At 40.5% G+C, this 25,049-nt stretch overlaps 1 protein-coding gene across 1 annotated transcript in view; it reads right to left on the bottom strand.

Moving 5' to 3' along the window:
* csmd3b (CUB and Sushi multiple domains 3b) overlaps positions 1-25,049 on the bottom strand; it is a 409,385-nt gene that overhangs the window by 181,016 nt on the left and 203,320 nt on the right. The window contains exon 5 of the mRNA XM_030063400.1: positions 11,311-11,518. Within this exon, the coding sequence (XP_029919260.1) occupies positions 11,311-11,518 (208 nt within the window). The remainder of the gene's footprint in view (positions 1-11,310; positions 11,519-25,049) is intronic.

The raw sequence follows: 25,049 nt of genomic DNA, 5'->3' as shown, positions 1-25,049 counted from the left end.
CACACACACACACACACTTAAACTCTCTTTGTCTCTCACACACATTTCCTTTTGCACCTCTCAAGCAAATGCTAATGCTCTGAGCACAGCAGCTAGGAAATGCTTCAACGTTCAAATCTCTCTTACACACACAGGCACAGAGTCACGCCCATGCACTCACACCCATGCACACGCATGCATACCAACACACACTAAATGCATTACAATATTTACATAGAGTATAAAACAGACACACCAGAACAGAGCTGAGCCAAGCTGAAGAACAACGGACCAGTTTCAACAATGCAACGAATGACTAAATTTTGATTGATGATGTTCAAGAAATTGGGTCGCTATCTCTGGGACTAACCTGGACTGGATCCCATCTTACAATACTCAGCTGTTTCTTTCCATTAAGCCAAACAATACCAGTGAGCTGTCCATGCCTATCTGCCTGCTGTCTAACGCTAGGGGTCCCAAAACTTCCTCCAACTAGAATTCACACACAACTGAGCTTGTTGATACTGGATGTTAACACATCTTTAGCCAAATTCAATTCCCTCTTGCTACATTATCTCTGTAGATCATATGTGAATTAAGGGAGTGTATTTAACCTTAAATAACACTAAAAAGCTTTGCATATGTAACTTGGAACATTCCAAAGATAACAGTGGTTTTTTTTTTTTCTTTTGATGATACTCTGCAGATTATGCATGCTTTTATATTTTCCTGTCTTAATCAGTAAGCCGTGGCACAGCTCTAAATTGCAGAATTCAGCTGCCAGGTTATTAATGAGGCCTAAACATGGCACCATATCAGAAGGATTTCAGCTTCTTGTCACAGGTTGCCTGTCAGTATAAGATTTTTTTTTTTTTCCTCCCTCTGATTTGTTTTCCGGATCAGTTACGTCTGGCTCCAGGCTACAGCTCAGACCTTTTAACCCCTTGTGACTCAGAGCAGACTCTGACGTCCTCGAGCAGGATCTTGCTGACCTTCCTCAACACTCAGTCATTCAGTCCTCGGGGCTTTGGAATGACCTGTCTGAAAAGCTTAAGCTGCCACAATCAGTTACATCTTATAAATCACTCAGGACACATTTTACAGTCAGGCTTTGACATAATTTGTCTATGCCTGCATTCTTGTTGTGCATACGTGTTCTTATGAAATATTGTTTTGATTCATGTCTAGTATAATGTTGTTTATCTTTGTATTGATTTCATGTAAAGCACTGTCACAAAGATAGCAGTATTAGTAATAGTAATAGTAGCAAAGTAGTTTGAGCAATAGTCAGACCAAAGCTGCACATCCAAAAAAAAAGAAAAAAAAGTTCTCTTTTCAGGAACTGTGTAAATATAGGCTACCTATGTTATTGCTATGCTATATGCTATTATTTGTCCTAAAACTTCAACTAGGTTCTGAACTTTTCATTCTCCATTGCAGTATAAGTTTGTCAAGTTTTTTACCTTGTTAAGTTGAGATTGTTAGATTTGTTCAAGCCAAAGTCTCATTAAACTAGATGCTGCTGTGTGCCCTTGGCTGAGATTGTTAGCTGTTGAAACACAAAGTACTGGAGTGAGTCGACATAATAAGGCATCTACAGCTAAATATATGATGGCATATAGGCTTGCTAAGCTGATATGTACTGTGCAGTATGTGCATGTATGTGTGTGTGTGTGTGTGGAGGCAGGAGGTTATAACTGTAATATATGCATTTTCTTTCATATATATAGGAATCGTGTGTGCTTATGCTTTTGTGTCTCTCTGCCTCCCTTTCTGTGTATTTGTGTGTCCTCCTGCGACTTGGTTTCTTTTCCTGAACCATGAGAGTTAGCATGAGTATGTGTGACAGTACGTGTGCCACCGCATGCCTGGCATCTGGGCAGACTTAACTGTCTGCTAAACCAACTCGTTCACAGTGATACGACTTTAAGCACAAGGCAATGCAGCTCAGACTCCCGGCTCAAACCTGACAAAATTCATTTTTGGTGCCTCTGAAAAAAGCCAATCCTGAACAAGAGAGATATTGGTAAATGACAGACTTTGAAAAAGCCCAGTCCAACACTGCCACAAATTTGGTGACGGGCTGTCGAGTGGATGCACCTAACGGCTCTAAATAGCGTGCTATTTCTTGGACTTGGATGTCAAGAGTGCAGGAGAGACTTTAACTACTCTTAAAACTGTCATAGTACACAGCTGTGAGGGAGAGCGGGGGACCAAGACGAAGCCATAGATAGATAGATAGATAGATAGATAGATAGTTGGTGAAGATGAGAGACACAGAGAGAGAGACAGGCAGGCAGAGAGACAGAGAGAGAGAGAGAGAGAGAGAGAGAGAGAGAGAGAGAGAGAGAGAGAGAGAGAGAGATCATTCTATTTAAGATGCTCTACTTGGTTTCAAGGACAACTGATTCTGAAACAACAAAATATAACCGTGTGTGTGTGTGTGTGTGTGTGTGTGTGTAGTGTTAGGCTAGGATTACAGGCACTTAGCTCACAGCGATATACTACTCTCATAGGCACAAACACACCTCTCTGCATACTGATTAGACACAAGTGTCTGTATGTGCGTGTGTGTGTGTGTGTGTGAGAGAGAGAGAGAGGGAGGGAGAGAGAGAGAGAGAGAGAGAGAGAGAGAGAGAGAGACGGAAAGAGTATATGTGTGTGTGTATGTGTGTGTGAATGTACATCTGTGTGCTCCTCAGTGTGTGTGAATGAGCTGTTGTCAGCCCTGCAGCAACTGATAAACACATAACAAATTCTTCCGCACACACACATTAGAAAATCAGCCATTAGCTTTCCCTGCTAATTGCCATTGGAAATTAGCATTTTAGCTATTAGCATCTTGTGATAATTGCCATTGGAAATTAGTATATTAGCTCTTAGTGCTATGTGCTAATTGCCAAGGAATTAAGAGGGTGTAAGCATGACCCACTTTTCAGAGAGGCCGTTCTGGAAGCAAAAGGTCAAATGTTTAATCCTTGCAGCAGCCGATGGCTCTATCAGAGGTGAGCGACACTGTATCTCTTCCTATTGCAAAGCTGCTCTAAACGCTGCCCTACATGCAGAGCCGCGGCCGCAGGCAAAACTGTCTCAGCTGAGGCCAAGTCACCAACAAGACCTCCAGTCTTACTTGTTAGGAAAGAGGAGTCTACAATGTGTTTTTTTTCCCTCCGATTTTGGATTAGAGGCAAATCCTAACTAACCTCAGGAATCATGCCTTGTCCTACTTCATCCTATCCTCTCTCAGGCATCTCAGATTTCCTAACCCTTTGGAAAATTCTCAGTCTGACATTGATTATCAACTTTAACAGTATGTTGACCAGCAACCAGTGCTACTTTCCTCATCATATTAATGCTAACAATGTCAATGTCAGTGTTAAATTGTGTGACATAGCAGGTAGGGATATTTTTGCTTTTTACAAAAAATACAAAGTGCATTTGCACCGCAACTCGGAGAGCCCCATGTCACGTGGTTGGCCTCTCCGAAGCTGGTGGCAGGTGCTTGGCTAACTGCAGGAACATAACCCGGGAGAGGAGCCTATAGCCTACAGTATCAGTAGCAAAACTTCATTCAGGTCTGCTGCATGCCTTTTTCCAAATAAGTTATGCCTGTTTACATTTTGTTGGTTCTGTAAAACCAGTAAAAGAGCAGCCAGGTTCGCCAAACCAAAAGTGAAATGGCTAGGATGGCTTAAAAGTTAGGATAGTTTTAGTGTGAAGACTTTAGGAAGTTTGGATGCTTGTGGAAAACACCTCTTATCTTAACTTAAGATGGGAAAACTGACTTCATAACTGTTAATCTGTCATGAATCTGTCATGAAAGGCCCTAAACCTATAATTACTGTTGTTATCGAACAGTTAAAATGAGGTTTGCAATTTAGAAAGTTTCTGTAAAATGGTTCCAGGTCCATTTTTGGGGTTGAGACCAAGTCACACCGGGGACCAGAGCAGATCAAACAATCAGACAAATAAGCAAAACAGCATCTCTTTCCAAGTACAATAATAGCTGTGGCTGAAAGTGACAACTGTACTGCTTCAAGTACACCCTGAAAAGAAAAAAAAAAAAATCACAAAATGCTTTTTGACAGCAAGAGCAGATGAACTCCATATATGGGTCAGGAAGCGAGGCTGGACAGCATGCGAATTACCAATTTTCTGCAGGTCTGACTTTTCCCACCAGGCACGAACATGACAGCTCTGTAGGTAGACTAATGGTTTCAAACAATTTAATTCATGACAATTAGATGATAACTATGTTTAAAATGAACAACTTTGGCATATTCAAATGGACAACAGCGTTGTAAGCTATGATTGCAGGGGCTCATGTGCAAAGAGCAAGCAGAAGCAACAGAGGCAACAGAGGCAAAAGAAAAAATTTAGTTGGCACTTGTGACATTTGGTTCAGCACATTCAAAGGCATGAATTTAACATTTTAAAAAATGTATCAAGGAGCCAGTAACCAGTCTAATAGCATACCATCTGAATACTGATTCAAAAAATAATTTCCCATGATAACCTATTTAATTCCAAACAGCTTATGGGAGGACAAACTGAAGGCATTTAGCTCATGCATAAAGTTTGCTGGACAAACTCAACTTAATGGGCTTTAAACTACTGACCTTGTGGTTATTAGGCAGAAATTTTAACTGCTACGTTACTGGAAACGTTAGGGAGGAAACAGAATTTTAAAAAACTGACAGTGTGACCAATGATGTGGGAATTTTGGCCTTTTAAAGACGTGTCATGCAAATAATTTTCAAGTTCTTAACATTGGCTCAACTTTCAATTGGGAAACATGCCTATTGTTCTTGGCACTTGATGACTTTGAAAAGGACAAGACTGGATTTAAACCAACAATCTCTACTTGAGAGGCAGAATATTATTATATTTCCAACAGGCTTCCTGGACAGAAAATAAAGGGAGAAGTATTTTGATACTGCAGCCTAATGATTTTAAAACCATAATAGAGCGCTCAATTGATCCGCTTCATCACAGCATCACAAGCATAATCTTGAGATTGAAGACAGTCTTATTCATTATTGTTATTCATTAAATTGTCAGGTCTATGGAGCGGGACTCTATTGGAGTTTGTCAATGTTTTTAATGAGATGCTTGGTATAATATAATATTTATCTTTTCTTGCACTCCTCATCGCATCATCTCTTTCATTTGCTCTTCCCCTCCCTTCTAACCCACCTTCAGTCCTTTTTGCAATGTTACATTAGCTGTATGTGCTGCCAAGTCTGCAAACTGCTGTCTTTGCCAGACCATCCCTTGTTGGACCACCCCTTGGGTTAGGCCTAGAAACTTGAAAGTCTCTTACTGACCTGCTGACTTTTTTCAGAACTGACTTACTGGAGTCTCCTAGTGGTCACCTCCAAAACCGGCTACCGCGTGCAAAATACCTTGGCACTTCTTGTTTTCATATTCAAATAAGTGATGATTCAAGATGTGCCTGTTACAATACATAATGGATTTCAAAGCACTAGGGGAAAAAATGACCCTGCTTTTGGCAAGTTGTTGTATAATTAAGTAAAGAGGGATAACTTGTTCTTAGAAGGTATATAACAAGTTCTGTGCAGGCAGGACAAACAGTTGACAAAAAAAAAAAAAGAAGACAAAAAGAAGACTTATGGGGAAAACAAGATAGTGAAAACCAACTCAGTGCAGGCGGTTTGGCCGGATGCATGGAATCTATGGGAAAAAAATGTTATCTCCAATCCAAATGGTACATAACTTGTTGGTCACAAAGTAAAGAAAAGTAATGTTGCACTATCTTGCACATCATGGCGTTGTTTTCTTTGTTTGTTTGTTTGTGCCTCTGTAGCAGCTGAGGTTTCATACATATCTGCCAAGACTGGTTGCTGTGGGTCTAACAGTTTTCTGAGCTCCAGATACTTTAAGCAGAGAAAAAGATGAACAGGAAGAATCATAACAAAAACAAATTTGGTTCCAGCTCTGAATGCCTGGAGCCATTATGATGAAGGAGGTTCTAGAGGATGCACAGAGATGTAGACCAGTCTCCAGGAAGTCTGTGCTACAGCCTTCAACATCCAACTAATCAATACTTGGAAAGTGGCTGAACAATGCATAGGAACTTACATAACATACACACTGTGTTGTGCTGTGCTCTCATGCTCTCACCTGAATACCTGGGCTTAACCTGCACTATATAGGAAAGAGGTAACAGAGTCTCTCAACTGTGTCTTTATTAGTCCATGATGAACATTACCATTCCCACAATGCTTTTACTGTTACTTGCAAATTACAGGTGGGCAAATGGTATTGTTTGTATCTTTATAGTTGCTAGAGAGCTACAATTTAATGGACACATCCACTTAGAGATGCAAATGCAGATGATTTATCTATTTATTTATTTTCAAATTACAGAAAACCACAGTAAACTGCAATCTTTGTGAATCTGTTTTGAAGTGAATCTTTGCTGCTGAACATACTGCAAATGCAGCAACAATCAGGTGTGTGTATTTTTTTTTTTTTTTTTTTTTTTTTTTTTGTGTAGAGTGCCCATTTGTTCTCAAGCACCTGGTCAGGATGTTGGATGTGCACACCAGCGCCGTGAAAATGTTTTTAATCAGGCCTTGAGAACACATCATCATTTACAAGGCAAAAGAGGACTGACAACTGATTCCTGCCAATTCAAACATGAACAGCTGGGCCTGATTCCCCTGCTGTTCAGAGCTAACAGTGCTAATGCCATGCACATCAGTGTGAAATCTGTAGTCATGACCATCTCAGAAAAATACTCTTTTTGTCCCTCGTTCCCACTTTAAAGGCTGCAGTAAGCATGGTGCTCCTGCCCTACAGTGATGACTTTTTTTGCAACCGTTTGGAGCGTAACTTGTCACAGCAGTTTCACACCAATTTTCTTGTTGCGAAGATAAGCTTTGTTCTCTACTGTCCTGAATTTCCTCTTTACTTTAGCAGCAGGTATGTTACTCTGTTATATTGATACAGTTTTTTAAAAAGTAGTTTCCAACACATTTAGTATGCGTGCGGCCGAACAGTTTTAATGTCATGTCAATGTGTCTCTTCCATAATCATCATCATTCCGATAAGACAGATAAGTAAACATTGTTTACAGGGAAGGGTGATGGGAACACAGTGTTGTTTACAGAGTGATCGCTGTTTGTCAACATCAGGCTTTGGGACGTTTCATGAGGACAGAGAGGATAAATATACACTGATAGTTACAAACACAGTAAAAGCACACACAAATGTCTAGACCACATGCACACTTAGACACATATGCATTCGTTTACACATGCATACAAAATGTCCATAATGCAACACAGATATAAAAATGTATGAAGATATTGGTCAACACATCGGATAAGACTTATATTTCAATGCACTCAACACTCCAAAGCTAAAAAAATTGATTCTGATCAGAACAACTGAAAAAAACTGAATCAAGCTAACAAGATCATCAATATTCAACCGCAGAATCTTTGCCCTATGTAGACAACCAATAGTTCACATCTCTCTATTATCTGTCATTATTCTGATTTACTCAGTCAATATAAAAACCTTTGCGGGAAAAAGACGATAAATAATGGGTCTCCAATCAATGCTGATATCGAGCCTAACCAGATAGGTCAGTGTTAAATTTACAGCCTATGTCACTGCATTGCCTGTTCAGCTCCCACCATACTGCATGGCATGCTGTTTGAATGCACGTCTTGGCCAAATGCAGAGTGCACCCTCAGTATTCACTCAGACAGAGCCAGTACCAGGGAGGACCCATTTTTGCCTCTAGAACATTCTGAATTCTTCAAGGCGTGAAATCAACAAGCTGCTGAAAATGTTTCCCAGTGATCTCGGTCCATGCTGACTCAATACCGTCACACACTTCCTGCAGTGTTTTTTTTTTTTTTTTCTCCCTCTAGCAGCACATTCTTGTCCAGCACAGCCACGTTGGGCAGCACTCTTATTCAGCACATTGAGTTCAGCACATCGAATTCCGAAGATGCTGGATTGGGTTGAGATTTGGGAATTTTGCAGGCCATTGGAGTAAAGTAACATTGCCGTGGCAATAAAGGAAGCACCTGGCCGGCAACAAGGTTTCGGTACATGATGACATTAAGACAAAGCCAAATTGGTACTAAGGAGCCTCTCTGGACCTCATTTGTGGTGGGGAAACATTTCTAACACCATTACCGCAACGGCCTGTGCCATTTACACAGCGCAGAAAGGATCCATGGATTCATACTGTTGACACAAAATCTTTATCGGTAAGGTGTTTCTCCCACAGGACTGTCACTGGACTCCTAAATGTTTGTCCATCACAACATTCTTCTTAAATCCTAGATGGGCAACTGTTTCTAAGATGCTGGAACCAAATGTATCTGGCACCAAAAAGCATAGGGGACCACATGCCAAGTTTCCTAAATCATCCCTTCCTTTCTAACATTTACTTATCTTACTTATGTTTTAATTATGCATGACTTACTGTCTGGAGAAGCAAGGTGTTTAATAAGGAATACATTGATTATTTGTCACCGTATATTTATACGACATGTTACGTGAGTCAACTGAATGCGTTGCACTATCAGTAGGGCAGAAATCCTGTTGTTCCTGTGTCTGCATGCACTATAACATGTCAGCTGTGTCTGCATACTGGTACCAAAAAGACAAACATGTATTGCAGTGATTAAAGTGATTCTGATACTGGGCTGTTTATGTCACTATTGGGAGTCTTGCTTTGAGAAAACAATGAGCACAATGAAAGAGATGACTTTGGATGGGGTCATCCTAACACCCTGAGTTATTGACAGGGTACTCACTTACTAATAAAACAAATGTCTCCACTTGAATTTTTGACTCTATTACCATTTCGTTTGTTTACAATGACAGAGTTGTCGGCTTTCTCTTGACAGTCTTCATAGTGATTGACAGGTTGATAAAAACGCCGTTGACACCACAGCGCTTCTTCTGAAAAAGTTTAGCTGTTTTCAGCTTCTGAGAGTGCTACTTTCAAAGCCCCTACTCCTGTGATTTCATACGCTGAATAATTTTCAAACCCTTCCTGAAATAGTTTAGTGATACCAATGTCTCAGTCAAAATGAGTCTCACCCGTGCAAAAGGCACAACCACATACCCTATCCAGGCGCTGATTAACCTGCTGCACATTGTGATTTGTGGAATAATCATACATTAATTTCTAAGATAAACTTTTAAAGGGAGAGTTTTGAACATAACTGATGTGATGAGGTCACTTAAGGAGTGGCCACAAACACATGACAAACGTCAGCACAGTTACCTGAGCATATAAGACTGAAATGTTAATCCATTAACAAAAAAAAAAAAAAAAAAAAACTCCAGCCAAGACAACAGCCACACTGAAACACTTCCAGTCACTCTTGTATTAACCCCCACGGGCCAAACATATATCGCTGAGCAAAAAATACTGGTAGTAAAATCTCTTAGCTATAGAGTAATTTGCTCAGCATTCAGCACATATCAATCCACAAGTTAGCTTTACAGACGTTAGCCAGCTAACTAGGTGTATAATTCTCTGAAGAGACAAGCTGGCAAATGTGACATTCACTGAGCGTACACTACATGTCATATATCAAAAGCAAGCATAAAATAATGATTAGTATTACTAATATATGGATTTAATTTATATACTTTATCTGTGTTTCATACACAGACATACCTCAGTGCCACTGCTCTGCTGTGATCATTAAACATGGTCTATTTAGGATAACACATCAGTTTTTTTTTTTTTTGTGCAACCACACAGCTATATATATATATATTGTAATTGAACTGAACTGAATTAAGTACAAGGCATAAAGATGATATGAAACAGTGTCAGCCATGCGTAATACTGGCATTGGTGGGGAGACCTGCTGGAATATCGCAGCAGTTTCAATACAGACTAAAATAGATCAAGATAGATTAGTGTTAGACAATGAAAAGTGACTGTTAAACGGTCTTATGAATGAGGTCCATTTGTAACAGTCCAAAAATCTGAGGCACCCTGATTGTGACAAAAAGTAAAAATCCATTATTCAGCACAGGACTGTCCCGTGCTGAATAAAGCTGGAATCAGGTGCTGGAAGAGCACCTGACTGTTTTTCACAATTCCTTTCACTGCAATCATTTTTCCTTTTATGTTTGACCCAGTGTACCACATACACCCACACACCCACACCCACACCCACACACACACACACACACACACACACACACACATACGAATACACACAGATACACATGACTGATCAGGCAGACTTGTGCCTGGCCCATGCATATACACACTAACATATTCCAAACTGTACTTGCCTGCCCATTATTACTTCCAGATTGATTACACACACACTAATATCCCCGACCATGATTACATTCAAATTGGTTACAGCAACAGCGGTGGTAGATCAATAGCCTAATTTGCTATCAATCAATAATGAGCCAGAGCTATAAAATATTGTTATGAGTGAACCATCTGAAAAGACATGAGAAAATAATAGAAGGCTATGGAGAGCAGCTAAAAGGCTAACTAGCCCATATCAGTCAGCTCCTCTGTAATATATGAGCAGTCTGTAGAAAGACTTCACATGAACAAATGCATGCATACATACATCACATTTGTAATCTGCCTTGTAAATTTACAATACTGAGATGCAAAAAAAGTACTGCTTGAGAACAAGAGATAAAAAAGTAACATTTCACTTTTGCAATAATGTTTTCTTTTTATTACTTGTTCTTACTTTTGTTCTTACTTGTTTTTATTACCTGTTCTAACTTTTTATTGCTGTACTCCAAGTGCAGTTAAATTGTTCCATAACCTCAGCCATCCATGTGACTCCGGGACCTTGGTAAGAGTGCCAGATTCAAGGGAAACTACCTCCCTTCTTTAACTGGGGTAAAACATATAATCTGTGCACACAATTACACCTGAAATACAGTGAGACTCTATTACACCTCCATTTAACCCCAACCAAATACACTCCATCCTCAGAGATTTGTTTTTTTATGATATTTTCAATGGTTTTATCCTCCTGTCTTCTTGGAAACATGAAAATATGCAACAGACGTTCAATATAATTCATGTTTTTAGTTGGTCCTTCACATCCCTCCACCTCTAGTTTGTGGTGCGTCTCTTGCATCTGGGACTCTAATCTTGAATTCTGACACATCCTCCACCAGCCGTCCCTCTACTGTCATTCATGAATGACTCACCAGCTGCATGGCGGCTCAGATTCCTCCACTTCCAGGTTATCACACCTCTCAACAACACAATAACCAGGACCTACACACATAACCCATCTGGCAAAATAGGAATGAAACGGTTGTGTAACTCACCAGATGGTCGGTGGTTCAGATCCCTCCACTTCTAGGTAATCATATTTCTCCTCTGTCTGGAAGTCTGTAAAGACGACAGAGATGGTGTCTCCAGGTTCGGCCAAAAGGATCCATGTACAGTCGGCCTGGTTACCATAGTTGCCGGGGTAACCGGGACTGGTCACCACCCCACTGCCGCCCCTCACAGTGCCCCCACATGTGTCCTCAGCTGTCAATCAAATCAGAATGACAAATAGAAAACCTGGGTTAGGGAGAGGAGGAGGGACTGAGGGGCGGACTTTGCTTTCTTTTTAAGAATTTTGTTGCTTTTGGATGTATTCGTTTTGGTTTTCAGTTATCTGAAAACAGGCAGGTCAATTAACAAATGTTTCAATCAGGTTAATTAACCAAGTATTGAATTGGCAATTAAGAAGGAATTCTTCATTGTTTTTGCATTATTTCTCAACCGATCAAATTGATTGGAAGTCAGCCAGCCCAACTCCCCACCTCTATGTCTCTCTCTCTCTCTCTCTCTCTCTCTCTCTCTCTCTCTCTCTCTCTCTTGCTCTCTCTCTCTCTCTCTCTCTCTCTCTCTCTCTTGCTCTCTCTCTCTTTCTCTCTCTCAATGGTGTCTGCCTTAATTTTGGTATATTGCTGCATTACCTCTAAATTCATTTTGTAGGCTCTACTGTTAGCAAAAGAGGTCCTTCTCAAGTCATTCTAACTATTTGTAAGCCATATTACCTAACTGTGTCATGAAAATATGGAGCTCTTCATTGGTCATCTTTAGCAGATATGAGATAGTAGCATACAGATGGCAATATATGCATATTTATTTATCTATTAAGAGTTATCATTTTGTGGACAACTAAATTCTCTTCTACCTTTCACCCAAAACAGATGCAGGGTCATTTCTTTTACCCAGTTAGGATAAAGGTGGGGCTTAAGGGTCAGGCTGTAATTCCTGCCACAATCAGAGCTGCCGTCCTCTCCTCCAATAACAAAGTTCAGTTTTCCTTTGTTCCAATCACAGAGCTCCACTCTCGTCTCCTCCAATCACCTCCAAGGAACTTTAGATTCATCTGTGTCCAATTTGGCCCATTTTAGTGTCAGGTTATAATTAATTCTCAATTGGTTTGGAAACGTTAGGACCAGATGTGATGGTAGATTATTTGTAATGTTCTCTATTTGTTGATCACATCTGATTTATGACTATTCATAATTTGTGGTACTATTGATTACTGTATAACAGATAAAGACACATGGATTGCGCTGTGCACACGGCATAAATTATACACATATAATTTATACATATACACTCACTGAGAAAAACATACTACATTGCACCTTGTTGCATCACTGGGGCATTGGTGTTTGGTTTTCAACTTATTCAGAGGGACTGTGTTCAATTCACTTCATATTCTCTTTTCTTTCAAATGACTTTTTGGGTAGTCTTCAGATTCAAACTACTCAAGCGAGACAGTTTTTACATTCAATTTGTTTACATTTTGAACTGTATCTATCTGAAAAGTGAATTGAGCCCAGGCTTGTGTCCACTGCCCCAATGATGAAAGATACAATGTGGAACCTTTTTTTCTGAGCGTACAAGTTCAACCGTAAACATGGTATAAATTATACCTGTATAATTTATAGTCATATTTAAAAGAGGCAATACTGTATGTAAGACACTCTTAAAGTGGACATGACATTTTCTAAACATTACTGAGTGCAGTTTGGGATGATATGTGATTTGTATCATAATGGCATCAACATTTGATGTAGAAAAAAAATATATATATGAATAGTCAGTGTTGAAGAATAACAGGTGTGTGTTGTCCTAAACAGCACTCAGTGATGAGAAAGCTGAAAAAGACACATCCTTTTTAAGAGCGTAGACAGGCGCTGTCAGGTATACATGCACATCCATTAGACCGGCCCAGGTGGCACTGCCATAGGACATACATGTACAGATGACAGAGAGAGGGAAGGGACCAAGCCAGACTCCACCCACAGGAGGGGTCAAGAGAATAACTGTGGTCCCCAACTCACATAGAGCAACAGACACAATAACCAAGAGAAATGAACTGAAACAAACAGCAAAGGACATTAAAGATCAGAAGGAACAGAGTGAAGTGAGTAGAGACAGGAAAAATATACAATTAATAGAAAGAAGGTAACAGTGAATAGAGATAGGAACAAACAAAAACAAACTAGATTGAAATGAGGAAAAAAAAGGAAACAGATTAAATAAACAGAAAAAAGGATGGTACAAACTGTATCAGATAAGAAAGAAGAGAAACAGGGTGTAACAATTCAAACAATAAAAGGCTGTGCCTTTTTCAATAGATCAGCACATGAAGTTGGGGACAATCCATATACTTTCTTTATCGGAATGCATATTGTGTCAACAGGGGTTGATGATATTATTCATTGTGTTGTTTTGAAAAGTAAGAGCATTGTCTCATTGTCCCAAACTGCACATGCTGGTGTATTGAACAGTGAAAAATCAAGACATTTATTACTCAATCATTATCAATTCACTGATCTAAACAGAGTCAAATCGACTGACAGACAGACTGACAGACAGGCAGGCAGGCAGGCAGTGACAGACACACTGTTCAGTTGGCCAGAGAGACAGACAGCTACTCCATCGCTAGACAGGGAGGAGATGTGTGCAAATGACCCAACACCCTGAACCCAGACCTGCTGAGACCTTGCAGGAGTGTGTGTGTGTGTGTGTGTGTGTGTGTGTGTGTGTGTGTAAGGTGTCACTGGCTGTGCGTGTGCATGTGTGCAAGTGTGTGTTTGCACGCACACACACTGTATGTGCATGTATGTTCACACATAGGAGACAGTGCTGTTTGCAGGATGACAGCTGTCACAGGTTTATCATGACAACAGGGGGTCCGTAGGCAAACACACACACACACACACACACACACACACACACACACACACATATATATACACGCACAAACGTGTACACACATACCCAAAATCCCTCCAGTCTATTGATGTGACAGTGACAGGTGACAGACGGGTGGAAAGGCCCTCTAGGTGGACTGTTGGCTTTCGTTAAAGTTAAATAAATAACCTTGTGAAATTAAAATAATAATAATTTTTTTTAAAAAAAATTACGAAAAGAAATGAGCCTTCTAGCCTTGTTATGTGAAGTGGACCTCTGGTGAATTGATCTAGCCCGTTGTTACTCAAACTCTGCTCCAGGGTCCACTGCGGGAGTCTGGCCCTTGGCAATCTAGCATTTAAATAAACTATTTTTATCATTAATTTGACTGTAAGTGGTTTTATGTAAATGGTTTCCAGAGATGGCAAGGCAACAACTTACTCCCTGTTTTATCCAAACCCAAAAGTTTGTAGAAAATGCAAAAGGTGCAAAACAGACCTTACGTGATAATTGCAGATGACACACGAGGCAATTAGGATCCTCACTAACTGCATTTTGTGTCATCTTGTAACAGCAGGGCTGCACACAGGCTGCATCAGAGGCAGGACTCAAATAAAATGTGACAATTGTAGCATGTGTACAGTGCAAGGGTGACAAGTTGAGATACCTATATATAGATTACATTCTGGATGTGATTTATATGCATTGGATATGACATGGACTTTCTTAATTTTACATGCTGTAGGTGGTAATTACTGCTTGTCTACAACCCTGCTCTGACACTGATAATGACACCCAAAGATTCAGGCAGTGGAAACAACTCATTTTTGCTCCATCTACTGTAAAGAGGATGTCTTAACTTGTCACTGCTTTTTACTAATGGAAAACGCAAGGTTCCTGATGGTTAATGTGAAGTCACAGGGTTAAATGACCTCACATAATTCCCACTTCCTGTAAAACAGAGTACCTTCAATAGTGACATCATCCTGCACTAGTGTGCATTAATATTTCAATCAATAAAACCTTCACAAACATTTTAAACATCTTTCTCTCTCATCCACCTAACCCTTAATAGAAAAATGTGTACTAATATCCTATTGGTTTATACTTAATGATCTTTCCCTGCACTATGTCCCGCCTAAACATCCTGATTCAACATTCATTCATTCAAGGAAATACATCAAATCAAGAAAGTAAGAGTCCATTTCATGGGGTCTTTAAAGCCTTTTTACAAATGCATACTTTACTGATAGACTAATAAACACAAACACACACACACACACACACACACACACACACACACACACACTGGTCCATGTTTTGAAAAGAAGAAAAAAAAAACAAAAAAAACAATAAGCTTAATGTCACTGGTTACACAATATTCTTAAGAACAGTGTATTTTATTATTAGCCACTAAAAGCCTCTGTGGCTGAATTATTTGTCATAGTGTTATTTTTCTGTCCTGTGATAAGAAAAGGTTTACTTGCTGCTATAGTTTATACTATAAAATCTATCATTGTACATTTTTTAACTTTAATGTCATTGTCAAATGTCTTTTCCTCATTTAGGAGCCCTGGAATTTCATTATTAATGGCTCAGAACTGATTATAGCAGAGACATTTCAATCTAATAAACACTGAAATTAATCTCTTGCTGGCAACTAATAATGTTTGCTAACCCCTGAGCCGGTGAAATTATTTTTGTTGTAAAATGAAATATCCTCCATTTAGAATGAAACATCCTGTTACAAAATGATTGTTGCTAAAAACAAAAATATGTAGGCAAACCCAGGCACTGTTTTTGAACGGGATCCTTTTTATTTTGCAAGCAATGATCAAAGATTCCTGACTCATGTGTAATTAAGCCTTGGTCCATATATGCTGTGTATGGGTTTAAATGTATCCAGGTGCCAGTGAGCTAGTTTTAGCAAACAATCCTGACATCTCCCAGACAGAGTAGGCTGACATCTGGATGTGTGAAATTTTCGATTTTTGAAATTGTTCACTCAATTCTCATTTTAAAATGTGGCCCACCCCTCCATCCATCCTTCTTCCATGTACAGAGCAAACGTACATTTACAGCTGTACCTCTAAAAGGCTCAAACTAAAAATCCACCTAGGGACAAGGTGACAGTGAACATCACACCCCGCTGCAAAAGATGCAGTCCATCGCTGAGCTAATAAGTGACAAACACGTGACCTTGGCTTGACCTCTAATAGCAGCACCTCCTTGGGCTAATCAGTGTAATTTTGAAAAGGCGAGAAAGCGTTGATGAGATGCATAATTTCCAGAGCCCCATCAAAATTCAATCAGTGGTGGGCGATACAGTATACTTTGCATGTCACGTGCACAGATAAATGTAAATTGTGGCGATCCCTTTGGGCCAATCAGTGCATTCTTGAAAATGCGGCGAAATACAGAGAATTATATATCATTTTCCCCTCAGGTTTCATCAAAATCACCAGCAGCGTATGATATATCAGCACGAAGGACTGACAAAAGTGCAGACAAACAAACAGAAGGTGACCGATTCAGTCCCCCCCCCCATACCTACGGATTCATCACAGGGGACAACTGGAGTAAATTTATAGGTAAGCGAGGGCTTTGCTGTCTGGCTGCACCGCTCCGCTCCGCTCTGTCCTCTGCTCTTATTTCAGACGGCAACCTGGGGAGGCTGAACTCATGCTCATGCCCTAACACACTGACCCACAGGAGGAGGGAAAGTGTGTGTGTGGAAGAGGGTGTTAGTTTGGGTGTGAGTCTCGGTGTGAGTTTGTGTATGAGAGGCTGACAGACAGAGGGAGAGGGAGAGGTAGTGTTAGCCATGTTGCCTTCACTTCTTATCAGATCAGTGAGCTCGTGTTGCCCTTTTCTTTGCCTTTCCCTCCCTGTCTCTCTCGAGCACCAGCTCTCTTTTCTCCCCTCCTGTTCTCTCCTTGCTACTCTCCTCCTCTTCTCTCTTCTGAATTATTATTATTATTATTATTATTATTATTATTACTATTATAAACAGTCAAGCCCCTCTTCTTCTCCTTCTCCTCTGTACTTCTTATCTTCCCCCTCCCTTCCTCTCTTCCCCTCTCCATGCCTTCCTTCTCGCTCTCTCTCTCCCTCCATTTTCGGTCCCATGCCTCTCACCCTCTCACCCACCCTCCTTCCTTCCTCCCTCCTCATCTCTTTTCCAAACTCCCCGTTTCATCCTCCCTCCCGCCTCCTCTCTTATGGCCCAGGGTGCTTTGATCACTCGTTCTTAGCCTCCTTATCCTCCCTCCCTCTCTCCCATCCGTTCATCCCCTCATCCCCGCTGTGCTGTCATCAATATCGCAGTCATCTGAGGATTCATTCTTTATCCTTCTCTGTCTCGCTGTGTCTCTCTTTAAGATCTCACTCTCTCTCTGCATCGCCCCGTCTCTCTCCTTCTCTCTTTCTCTTTCTTTCTTTCAGCTGATTGATTTTATGTTTAATGGTTTTCTGACCTATCTCTCTCTCTCCCCCTTCTCTACCCGTCTACACTTCCTTCCCTTCGCTCACTCTTTCCCCTTCTCTGTCCCATAACTCCATCACTTTCCTGCATCCCCTTTGATAGGCAGATCACTATCACATTCGCACGCACGCGCGCGCGCACACACACATGCACATGGGGTGCACACACTCAGACTTCAATCACGCAAAGGCCCAGCGTGCTGTCAGCCTCTAAGGATTATGGGCCATCTACATCATCCTCTGTGCTCCTCTGACTCCAGGGTGTATCCATCTCTCCCTCCTGCTCGCCCATCTGCATCCCACTGGCCATCCATCAACCTTTTGCCCCTCATATACTGTAAACCCCTATACATATACACCCCTCTTTCTCCTTCATCTACCCCTGCATCCCTCTGACTGCCTGCCATGAATGAGTGAATAGACAGGAGGAGGGCTGTTAAACACGTGCACACCAATGACCCATGCATATATTACCGATGAAATTCCTCATGGTACGCTGGTCCAAGGCATTACTGGACACTCATCATGCCTCCTGCAGCTGCACGGTACGCCACGCTGCCTGAACTCGCAGAGGTTACAGTTACACTTGTGCTTTCAATGTGACTTTTATCATCCAATCACGGCAAGATGAATTAAGTGACAGTTCCAGATGCATCAACGCTGGATCTCGCTGATCCAAAACCAGTACTGAAAGTGGTCAGGCTCTCTATGTGATCCGAATTCGACACAGCCCGGTGTGTGATCCCGCCACAAAACAGAGGCAGATTGTTGAAAACGCACTGCAGGCACAGATTTAAATTAATGCAGCCACAGGAAATGTGTGATCTCATACAATCAGATCCCAAATTCTGCACTGAAACACCGAGTGAATCTGTAGCCACTGTCACGAAATTCAGAAGACGTACTGCCTTTATCACATGGCTGTGTGGAATACTCAATACTGATCGATCAATTGTGGCATTCCGCGGTCCAATAGTTCTGAACAGTCACCATCATTATAAATAACGGACTGTTGCTATGGATGGTCACCTCAGGCAGGTTTGATATATCACTCCATGCACAAAGTCTGGTCTTTTTACTACTGTTATAAAGCTAACAACGGCACCTACTGGAGCCATTACAGCATGGATTTCACATTTAATTTATTAGGGGAACATGAAACATTTTATTTATGGTTGGAGGCTGACCTATCACCAGAAAAAAAAGAAGAAACAGAAACCAACAAGGACAACAAGGATGAAGGGAGATTATAACACACAGTAGTTCCAGTTAGTTATTATAGAAAAAAAAATACCATCTATTTGTTAACACAGAGGCAAATAAATTCATTCCTTTTTTTTTTGTCTTTCATAAGTAGACATGTATTAAGTGGGATAATGTGTAATGTGTATGTATGCATGTAATGTTGTGTGTCCTATTAGCCCTTCAGCTGATAGAAGACACCATCTTGAGGTTTATTCTGTGGTAACGACAGTCTTCACACCTTGCTCTCTCCCTTTGCAGGCAACTCAGTTGGAGACGTGTGTCGCCTTCCCTTTAGTGCCAAATCTCAGATATCTGCTTTCCCAAACTTCTTTGCTTTAGGAATGATGCGAGTATTAGGGAGAACATCATTGCCGTTGTTGAGATCACACAGGAGAGCAAAACAGCAGCCACAAAACTTCCCATAGAACATTTATGATCATACTGCGATGAAGGCCTCACATTTATTTAGTTGTGTATATGGAAAATGACGCATCATGAGAGAACAGTGTTCGCACCATCTGGTCTTGTGAAATGGCTTCATATTCCTTGGCTGCTATACCAATATGCAGCAGACGTGGGTTAAAGGCATCCTTCATTTTTTTTTCTCCAAATGTAAATCCATCTGGATGTAGAATAAAAGGTGAAAGACAGCTCTTTAGATGACTTCATTTTTTTTTAACATTGTTCCAGATTTTAGCGTCTTTACACCAGGAATGTGTCACTGTGTACTGGCAGCCCTACCTCAGATACCCACAGTGTGAAAATCACGATGTTACATTTTGCCTTGAGTCTGTGGCACAGTCTCAAGACATGCTGATTCAGTTCTGTGGTTCGTTTTGAGGCTGCACTTTTGTCCAGGTACATTTACATACTTCTATCCTTGCAACTTGTGATGCCTCCTCCTGCTTGCCGGTGCAGTTTGTCTGCATTGGCCATATTATCATGATTAGATTGATTCTGTTCCTTTTTTCCAAATTACATTTTTTTCCCCCATTTTTTGACCTGCAGTTCAACTACCAGCTGGTTGGCCTCTTGTGATCTCTGTGGCCTCTTGTTGCCTTGAAAAATAACATAAAAGTCTTTTACATCAGACACATAATGCTACGCTGTTGTGCTTTGTAATGTGATTTAGTTACCTCAAGTGTTAATGGTAACATGATACGAAGAAAAGCATTGGGGTTTTCAGATTACTTTTTTTGTGGTAGCTAATAACGCATGTTAGCTTTCACATACTTAGTTACTTCCTCAGTAATACTTTATATTATTATTTGTACCTTTTTTTTCTTTTTTTTTTCTTTTTTGGCCACAAAAAATACCCTGCAGAGATTGTTAACAGACTGCAGGGATCTATATAATCCACTGACTACAGTATTAAGACATGAGATAGTGAGGATACTCAACATGCACAAAGCATCTCAAAAAGTTATTTTAGTGACACTGAAGTACTCCAACATGTTACTTTTCTCAATACATAAAGCTGCAACATAATATGGTACTTTTAACAGTGCACTTGTAATGTGACAAGTTTCTTTCAAAAACAACATTTCACAACATTGGCTAATTAAGTGTACGTCCTGCTTCATATGGTGTTTATTTCTTACCACCTCCTCTATATCACTAATATATCTTTCCATCAAACAGTGTCAGAAGCATGTCGGCTGCTCTCCTCTGCTAGCCAGCATCACATTTAGATAAACAGGCTGACAGCATATACAGAGCATATGCACCCAAACACTTGCACGCACACACAGACACATCTACAAACACACACACGGTGACAGCGTGACAGTGTCAGTAACCAGGCTGACCTTCAGCTCCTCCCACCATCTGTCCACAAATCAAAGAACAGATGCTGTCTGCCAGTCAACTAACAGCCTGACATTTAAACCAATTAGGGCAGAAGAGTGATTTAATGGAAGATCAGCAGAAGGAGACAGATAGAGAGAAGGCACATACTGACAGAGAGATTGATATCAAGATTATTATTCTTACAGTAGGCATTATGACCCTGACAATATGACATTTACATCACTGGACTACTACTTTAATGCCCTCATCCCACTGGTGATATTTTACAGATATTTTCCCTCTGGTACAGTAAGCAAATCATGTCCAGGACAATAATGACAACATGTACTCCCTTCATCCCACTGGGGAAATTCTCACTCCACTTGCCCTGCTACACGAGGGGAGGGTCAAAGTTCAGAGTCAGCTACACAGCAGGACCTACAAAGCCAGCAGGGATTCAGTGTTTTGCTCAAGGACACTTCTGCAGTCGAGTCCTCCAGCTGAAGGTCTGTCGCTCTGCTTGTTACACCACCCTGCGGCCCCAACATGATGGAAGTTAAACATACAGTGAAACACCCAGTTAGATGAAAGGAGGGGAGGAGATGAAGTAGAGGGGATTTTAACTAAATGGCAGTTAAAAAAGGAAAAGAGAAACAGAGGGGTCTAAAGCCTAACAACTTGAGAGTTAAAGCAGGGGAGATGAAAAGACTAAGAGAATATTCTCTCTTTCTCTCTTGCTCTCTCTCTCGCTCACTCTCTTGCTCTTTCTCTGACTCCATAGCAGTATTAAGGCAGATGAGTTTAGTGTTTGAGTTTCTCACTTGATCATTAAACAGTTTCTAAATTATCAACCATGACCATGGCGACAAACTCCTAAAGCTGTGATTTATACAGGTTACCTCTCACTCGTCGCTCCCTCTCTCTCTCTCTGAGTGTGCAGGTATGACTCTGCATCTATTTATATGCTTACATTTTACAGTGTGTGTGTGGTTGTGTGTGTGTGTGTGTGTGTGTGTGTGTGTGAGAGAGAGAGAGAGAGAGAGAGAGTAGGAGAGACCCTGGGTGCCTGTGTGTGTGTTAAATGTCATCGCTGACATCTTAAACAAATAGCTGCATACCAAGAGTTTAACGCTTCACGGGTCTGGCAAAATACATTTCTCTCTCCTCTTTTTGGCAGTGTTCACTCGGCCCCTGCTGTTCACTTTCCTCCTTTCCACTTCCCTCTCCCCTCTTAAACTCACACAGCCCAATCTAGACGACTGTATCATCTAACGACATCTTTTAGCAACGCTGAAAGCATGTGTTTTTCACAAAGAGGGATGATGACATATGAGATTTTAATGATTTGACTGCCACATATACGGGGCTTGACATTAACTTTTTGGTTCACCAGCCACTGTGGCTAATGGTCCACTGGTCACTCAGCATTTTCACCAGCCAAAATCCCCGACTGAACAAAAAGTAATAAGAGGTAGGCCTAACAGAAGACTGTAACAGAATGCATTTGTTTCGAAGTAAAACTCTGCACGCGTGTGTGCCTGTGTGTGTGAGAGACGTTGGTTGTGTCAATAACAAATGACATGCCTTTTGCCTTGTCAGTGCCATAAAGCGAACTGTCACTGCAGTCAGCTTCATGATTTTTTTTTTTTTTTTTTAAGCTGGATCATAGCCTATAGCCACTCAAAACCTGACTTCCACTTTTAAATGAAATGCCTTTCTTCTTCATGGATTTTACTTTCCTTAGTTTTAATCTATTTATGGTCTAACTTTATTTTTCTCCACTGTTTGGCTCTGCACTAGATGCTCTGCTCTCCCAATGCAGTAAATTTTAAATACCTTTTTTTTTATTATTATTATTATTATTTCTAACCACTTTTCTGTAATATTTTAATATAGATCTAGAATATTTTTCATTATAGATCAGTGTTTCTAACAGCCAAGTTGAGATTCCGCTTAATACTGTAAAAAGTCAATTAAAAGCCTAGTCAATCACAATTTGAAAAGGTTTTCTCTGCACCTTTTTCACGTGACCACAATCCCTACATGGTCCACAGCAGTCCCTGCCAGCGGGCTAAGTTAGGCAACTTGTGCCAAGCTGGGTACTGGGTGGAGTCACTGATTAGTTGGTTTTGTGTTAATCATATCAATGAGAGATGAAATGAGACAGGTTTGCTTTAACTAGGTTTGTAACTAGGTTTTAGGCCCAGTATCTCTTTCTCTTTCAGTGTGACCAGATACTGTTAACTAATTAAGGGTGGGGGAGCCTAAAATTCATCCAAAGGGGGAAGAGTTGCTTCCTTCCAAGTATTGTGGGTATTGAAATGTTTGCTATACTCTTGTTTGGGCCAGCGAGGATTTCCCTTTCTTGTCTACCTATCCCCTATGGAATGGTTTAGTCCAATTAGAGAGGGGAGGGGGCAGGAGATTTACAAAAAGCCAAGTTGTCATTAAGTCAGAGGTTGGTAGCCGCTTACTGTGAGGCTGTGTTACTCGAGGTATTTTTCAGTTTCATTGTGCCCCATTAATTTTCCTGGGACTTTTGTTTGATTCCTCTGTTTGATTGTTGTTTTGGTTAATATAACCTCTTCCCTTTTTTTTTTTTTTTTGCACACACCTCTGCCTCCTGAGCTGTTCCTCCAGTCAATATCTTTTCATCAATTTTACTCATCTCAAGGTCCAGTGACAGCCACACTACAATCCTACATCAATGTAGACTTACTAACAGTAATGCAACACACGTCAAAACAGTTGTGAAGCATCAGGCTGTTATTCTAATCCCTCTTGATGACAGATTATAACAGCCACTGATACTTTTTACAGTGTTTTTCTCTTGCAAGCAACGGTCGTCTCTCCCTGGTTTTGCCACACCCTACTTGATGCACCAGGACAGTGACACTACGGGTATGTTGCTTGTCAAAATGTGAACAGAAGACATTCAGAGTTGATTTTTTTTTTGTTTGTTTGTTTGTTTTTCTCTCCAATTACTGATCAGGGCTTGCACCTGTAAATACAATTTCCAGTTTGCATTATTTTGCCAGTTTTTCAAGGCTTAGGCTACTGTAATTACTTTAGTTTGGTTGTCAATGGCAACACAATGGAGCGGATGAACCAACCAATGGCATGAGCACACAGCATGCAGGCGGTGCTCATGGGAGTAGCAGTATCATGTAGTATCACACTCAAATGGATTAATTAGCTGAGGTTTAATTAGTTTTGTAAACTACATTTTTCTTCTTTTAGAAGGAAAATGCCACTGCTGTGTTCTACCCACATCTGGCAGGATGGCGGGTGTTAATGTCAAGCCCTGCATACATATGGTGCTGGCTGTTTTTAAAATATGTTGGGAAACACAGGTGGCTTATTAACTTTCATTGTGTATAAAGAATAAAGGAATATATGACAGATTTTTTGCAAGGAGACATATGAAAAGAGACATATAAAACTGCCACACCGTGAGTGATGTGTCATTCCTTCTAAAAATGATGATCAGATTATTGTCACCAAGTCTAGTTATAATAATAAGGTACTGTCACAATGAATTTGGCAGCAAAATGCCACCCACCTCTCACGACGACAAAGTCTTTCAAAAACGATTATTAGTCAAAAACTTAAAATGGCCGTTTCCAAACGGTTTCTGACAGGGCGTCTTAAGTCTACACAGATGTGGAGATGCAGCAGCAATATGTGCTGACGTGGATCAGACACAACCATAAAGTCAAATCAGTATGTTACTCCACATCTAGTTGACATTTGGCCCTCTGTAATCAATGTTTGGACACAGGGATGACGATCAATACCGAAGAGAAAAAGTCAACAGGCTGAGCAGAGATCCAGCATAGGGCAGATGTACAGATCAAGACCACTGACACACAGTCACATTAATGTCTGTGAACATGAATAGTTGGCCGGCCTCTTCTTTCTATCCATAATCAATATGTGGACATGAAAATGCAAATCAATACTGGCAAGAAAAGCTAACAAGTTGTGCTCCAAGAATCCAGATGGACCAAGAAATCTGCATTTTACATTTAGTCTTGCCTGTTCAGTAGTTAAGATTTGGACATGGGATGAACCAACAAACAGAGAAATACAAATAAATAAATTCATTAAAATTCCTTTAAAAATGTATTCATTAAAATTAATTCACTAAAATGTAAATATATAAAAATTGCTATACACCAACACTCAGGCGTTCTGGTTTCTGTTCCACAATCAAGACCGGTACAAAATACTGTCTTTTGTGATGTGTGATGCATGATATCACATCAGTGTAACAGATAATCTCCATCATCAACTGGTGTAAGAATTTTTTTTTTTTTTTTTTTTTCCTGATGTCTCA

The sequence above is a fragment of the Myripristis murdjan genome, chromosome 11, assembly GCF_902150065.1.
Source record: "Myripristis murdjan chromosome 11, fMyrMur1.1, whole genome shotgun sequence".
NCBI lineage: Eukaryota > Metazoa > Chordata > Actinopteri > Holocentriformes > Holocentridae > Myripristis > Myripristis murdjan.
Note: the sequence above shows the minus strand (reverse complement) of the source record. Positions and strands in the feature narration are given on the sequence as shown.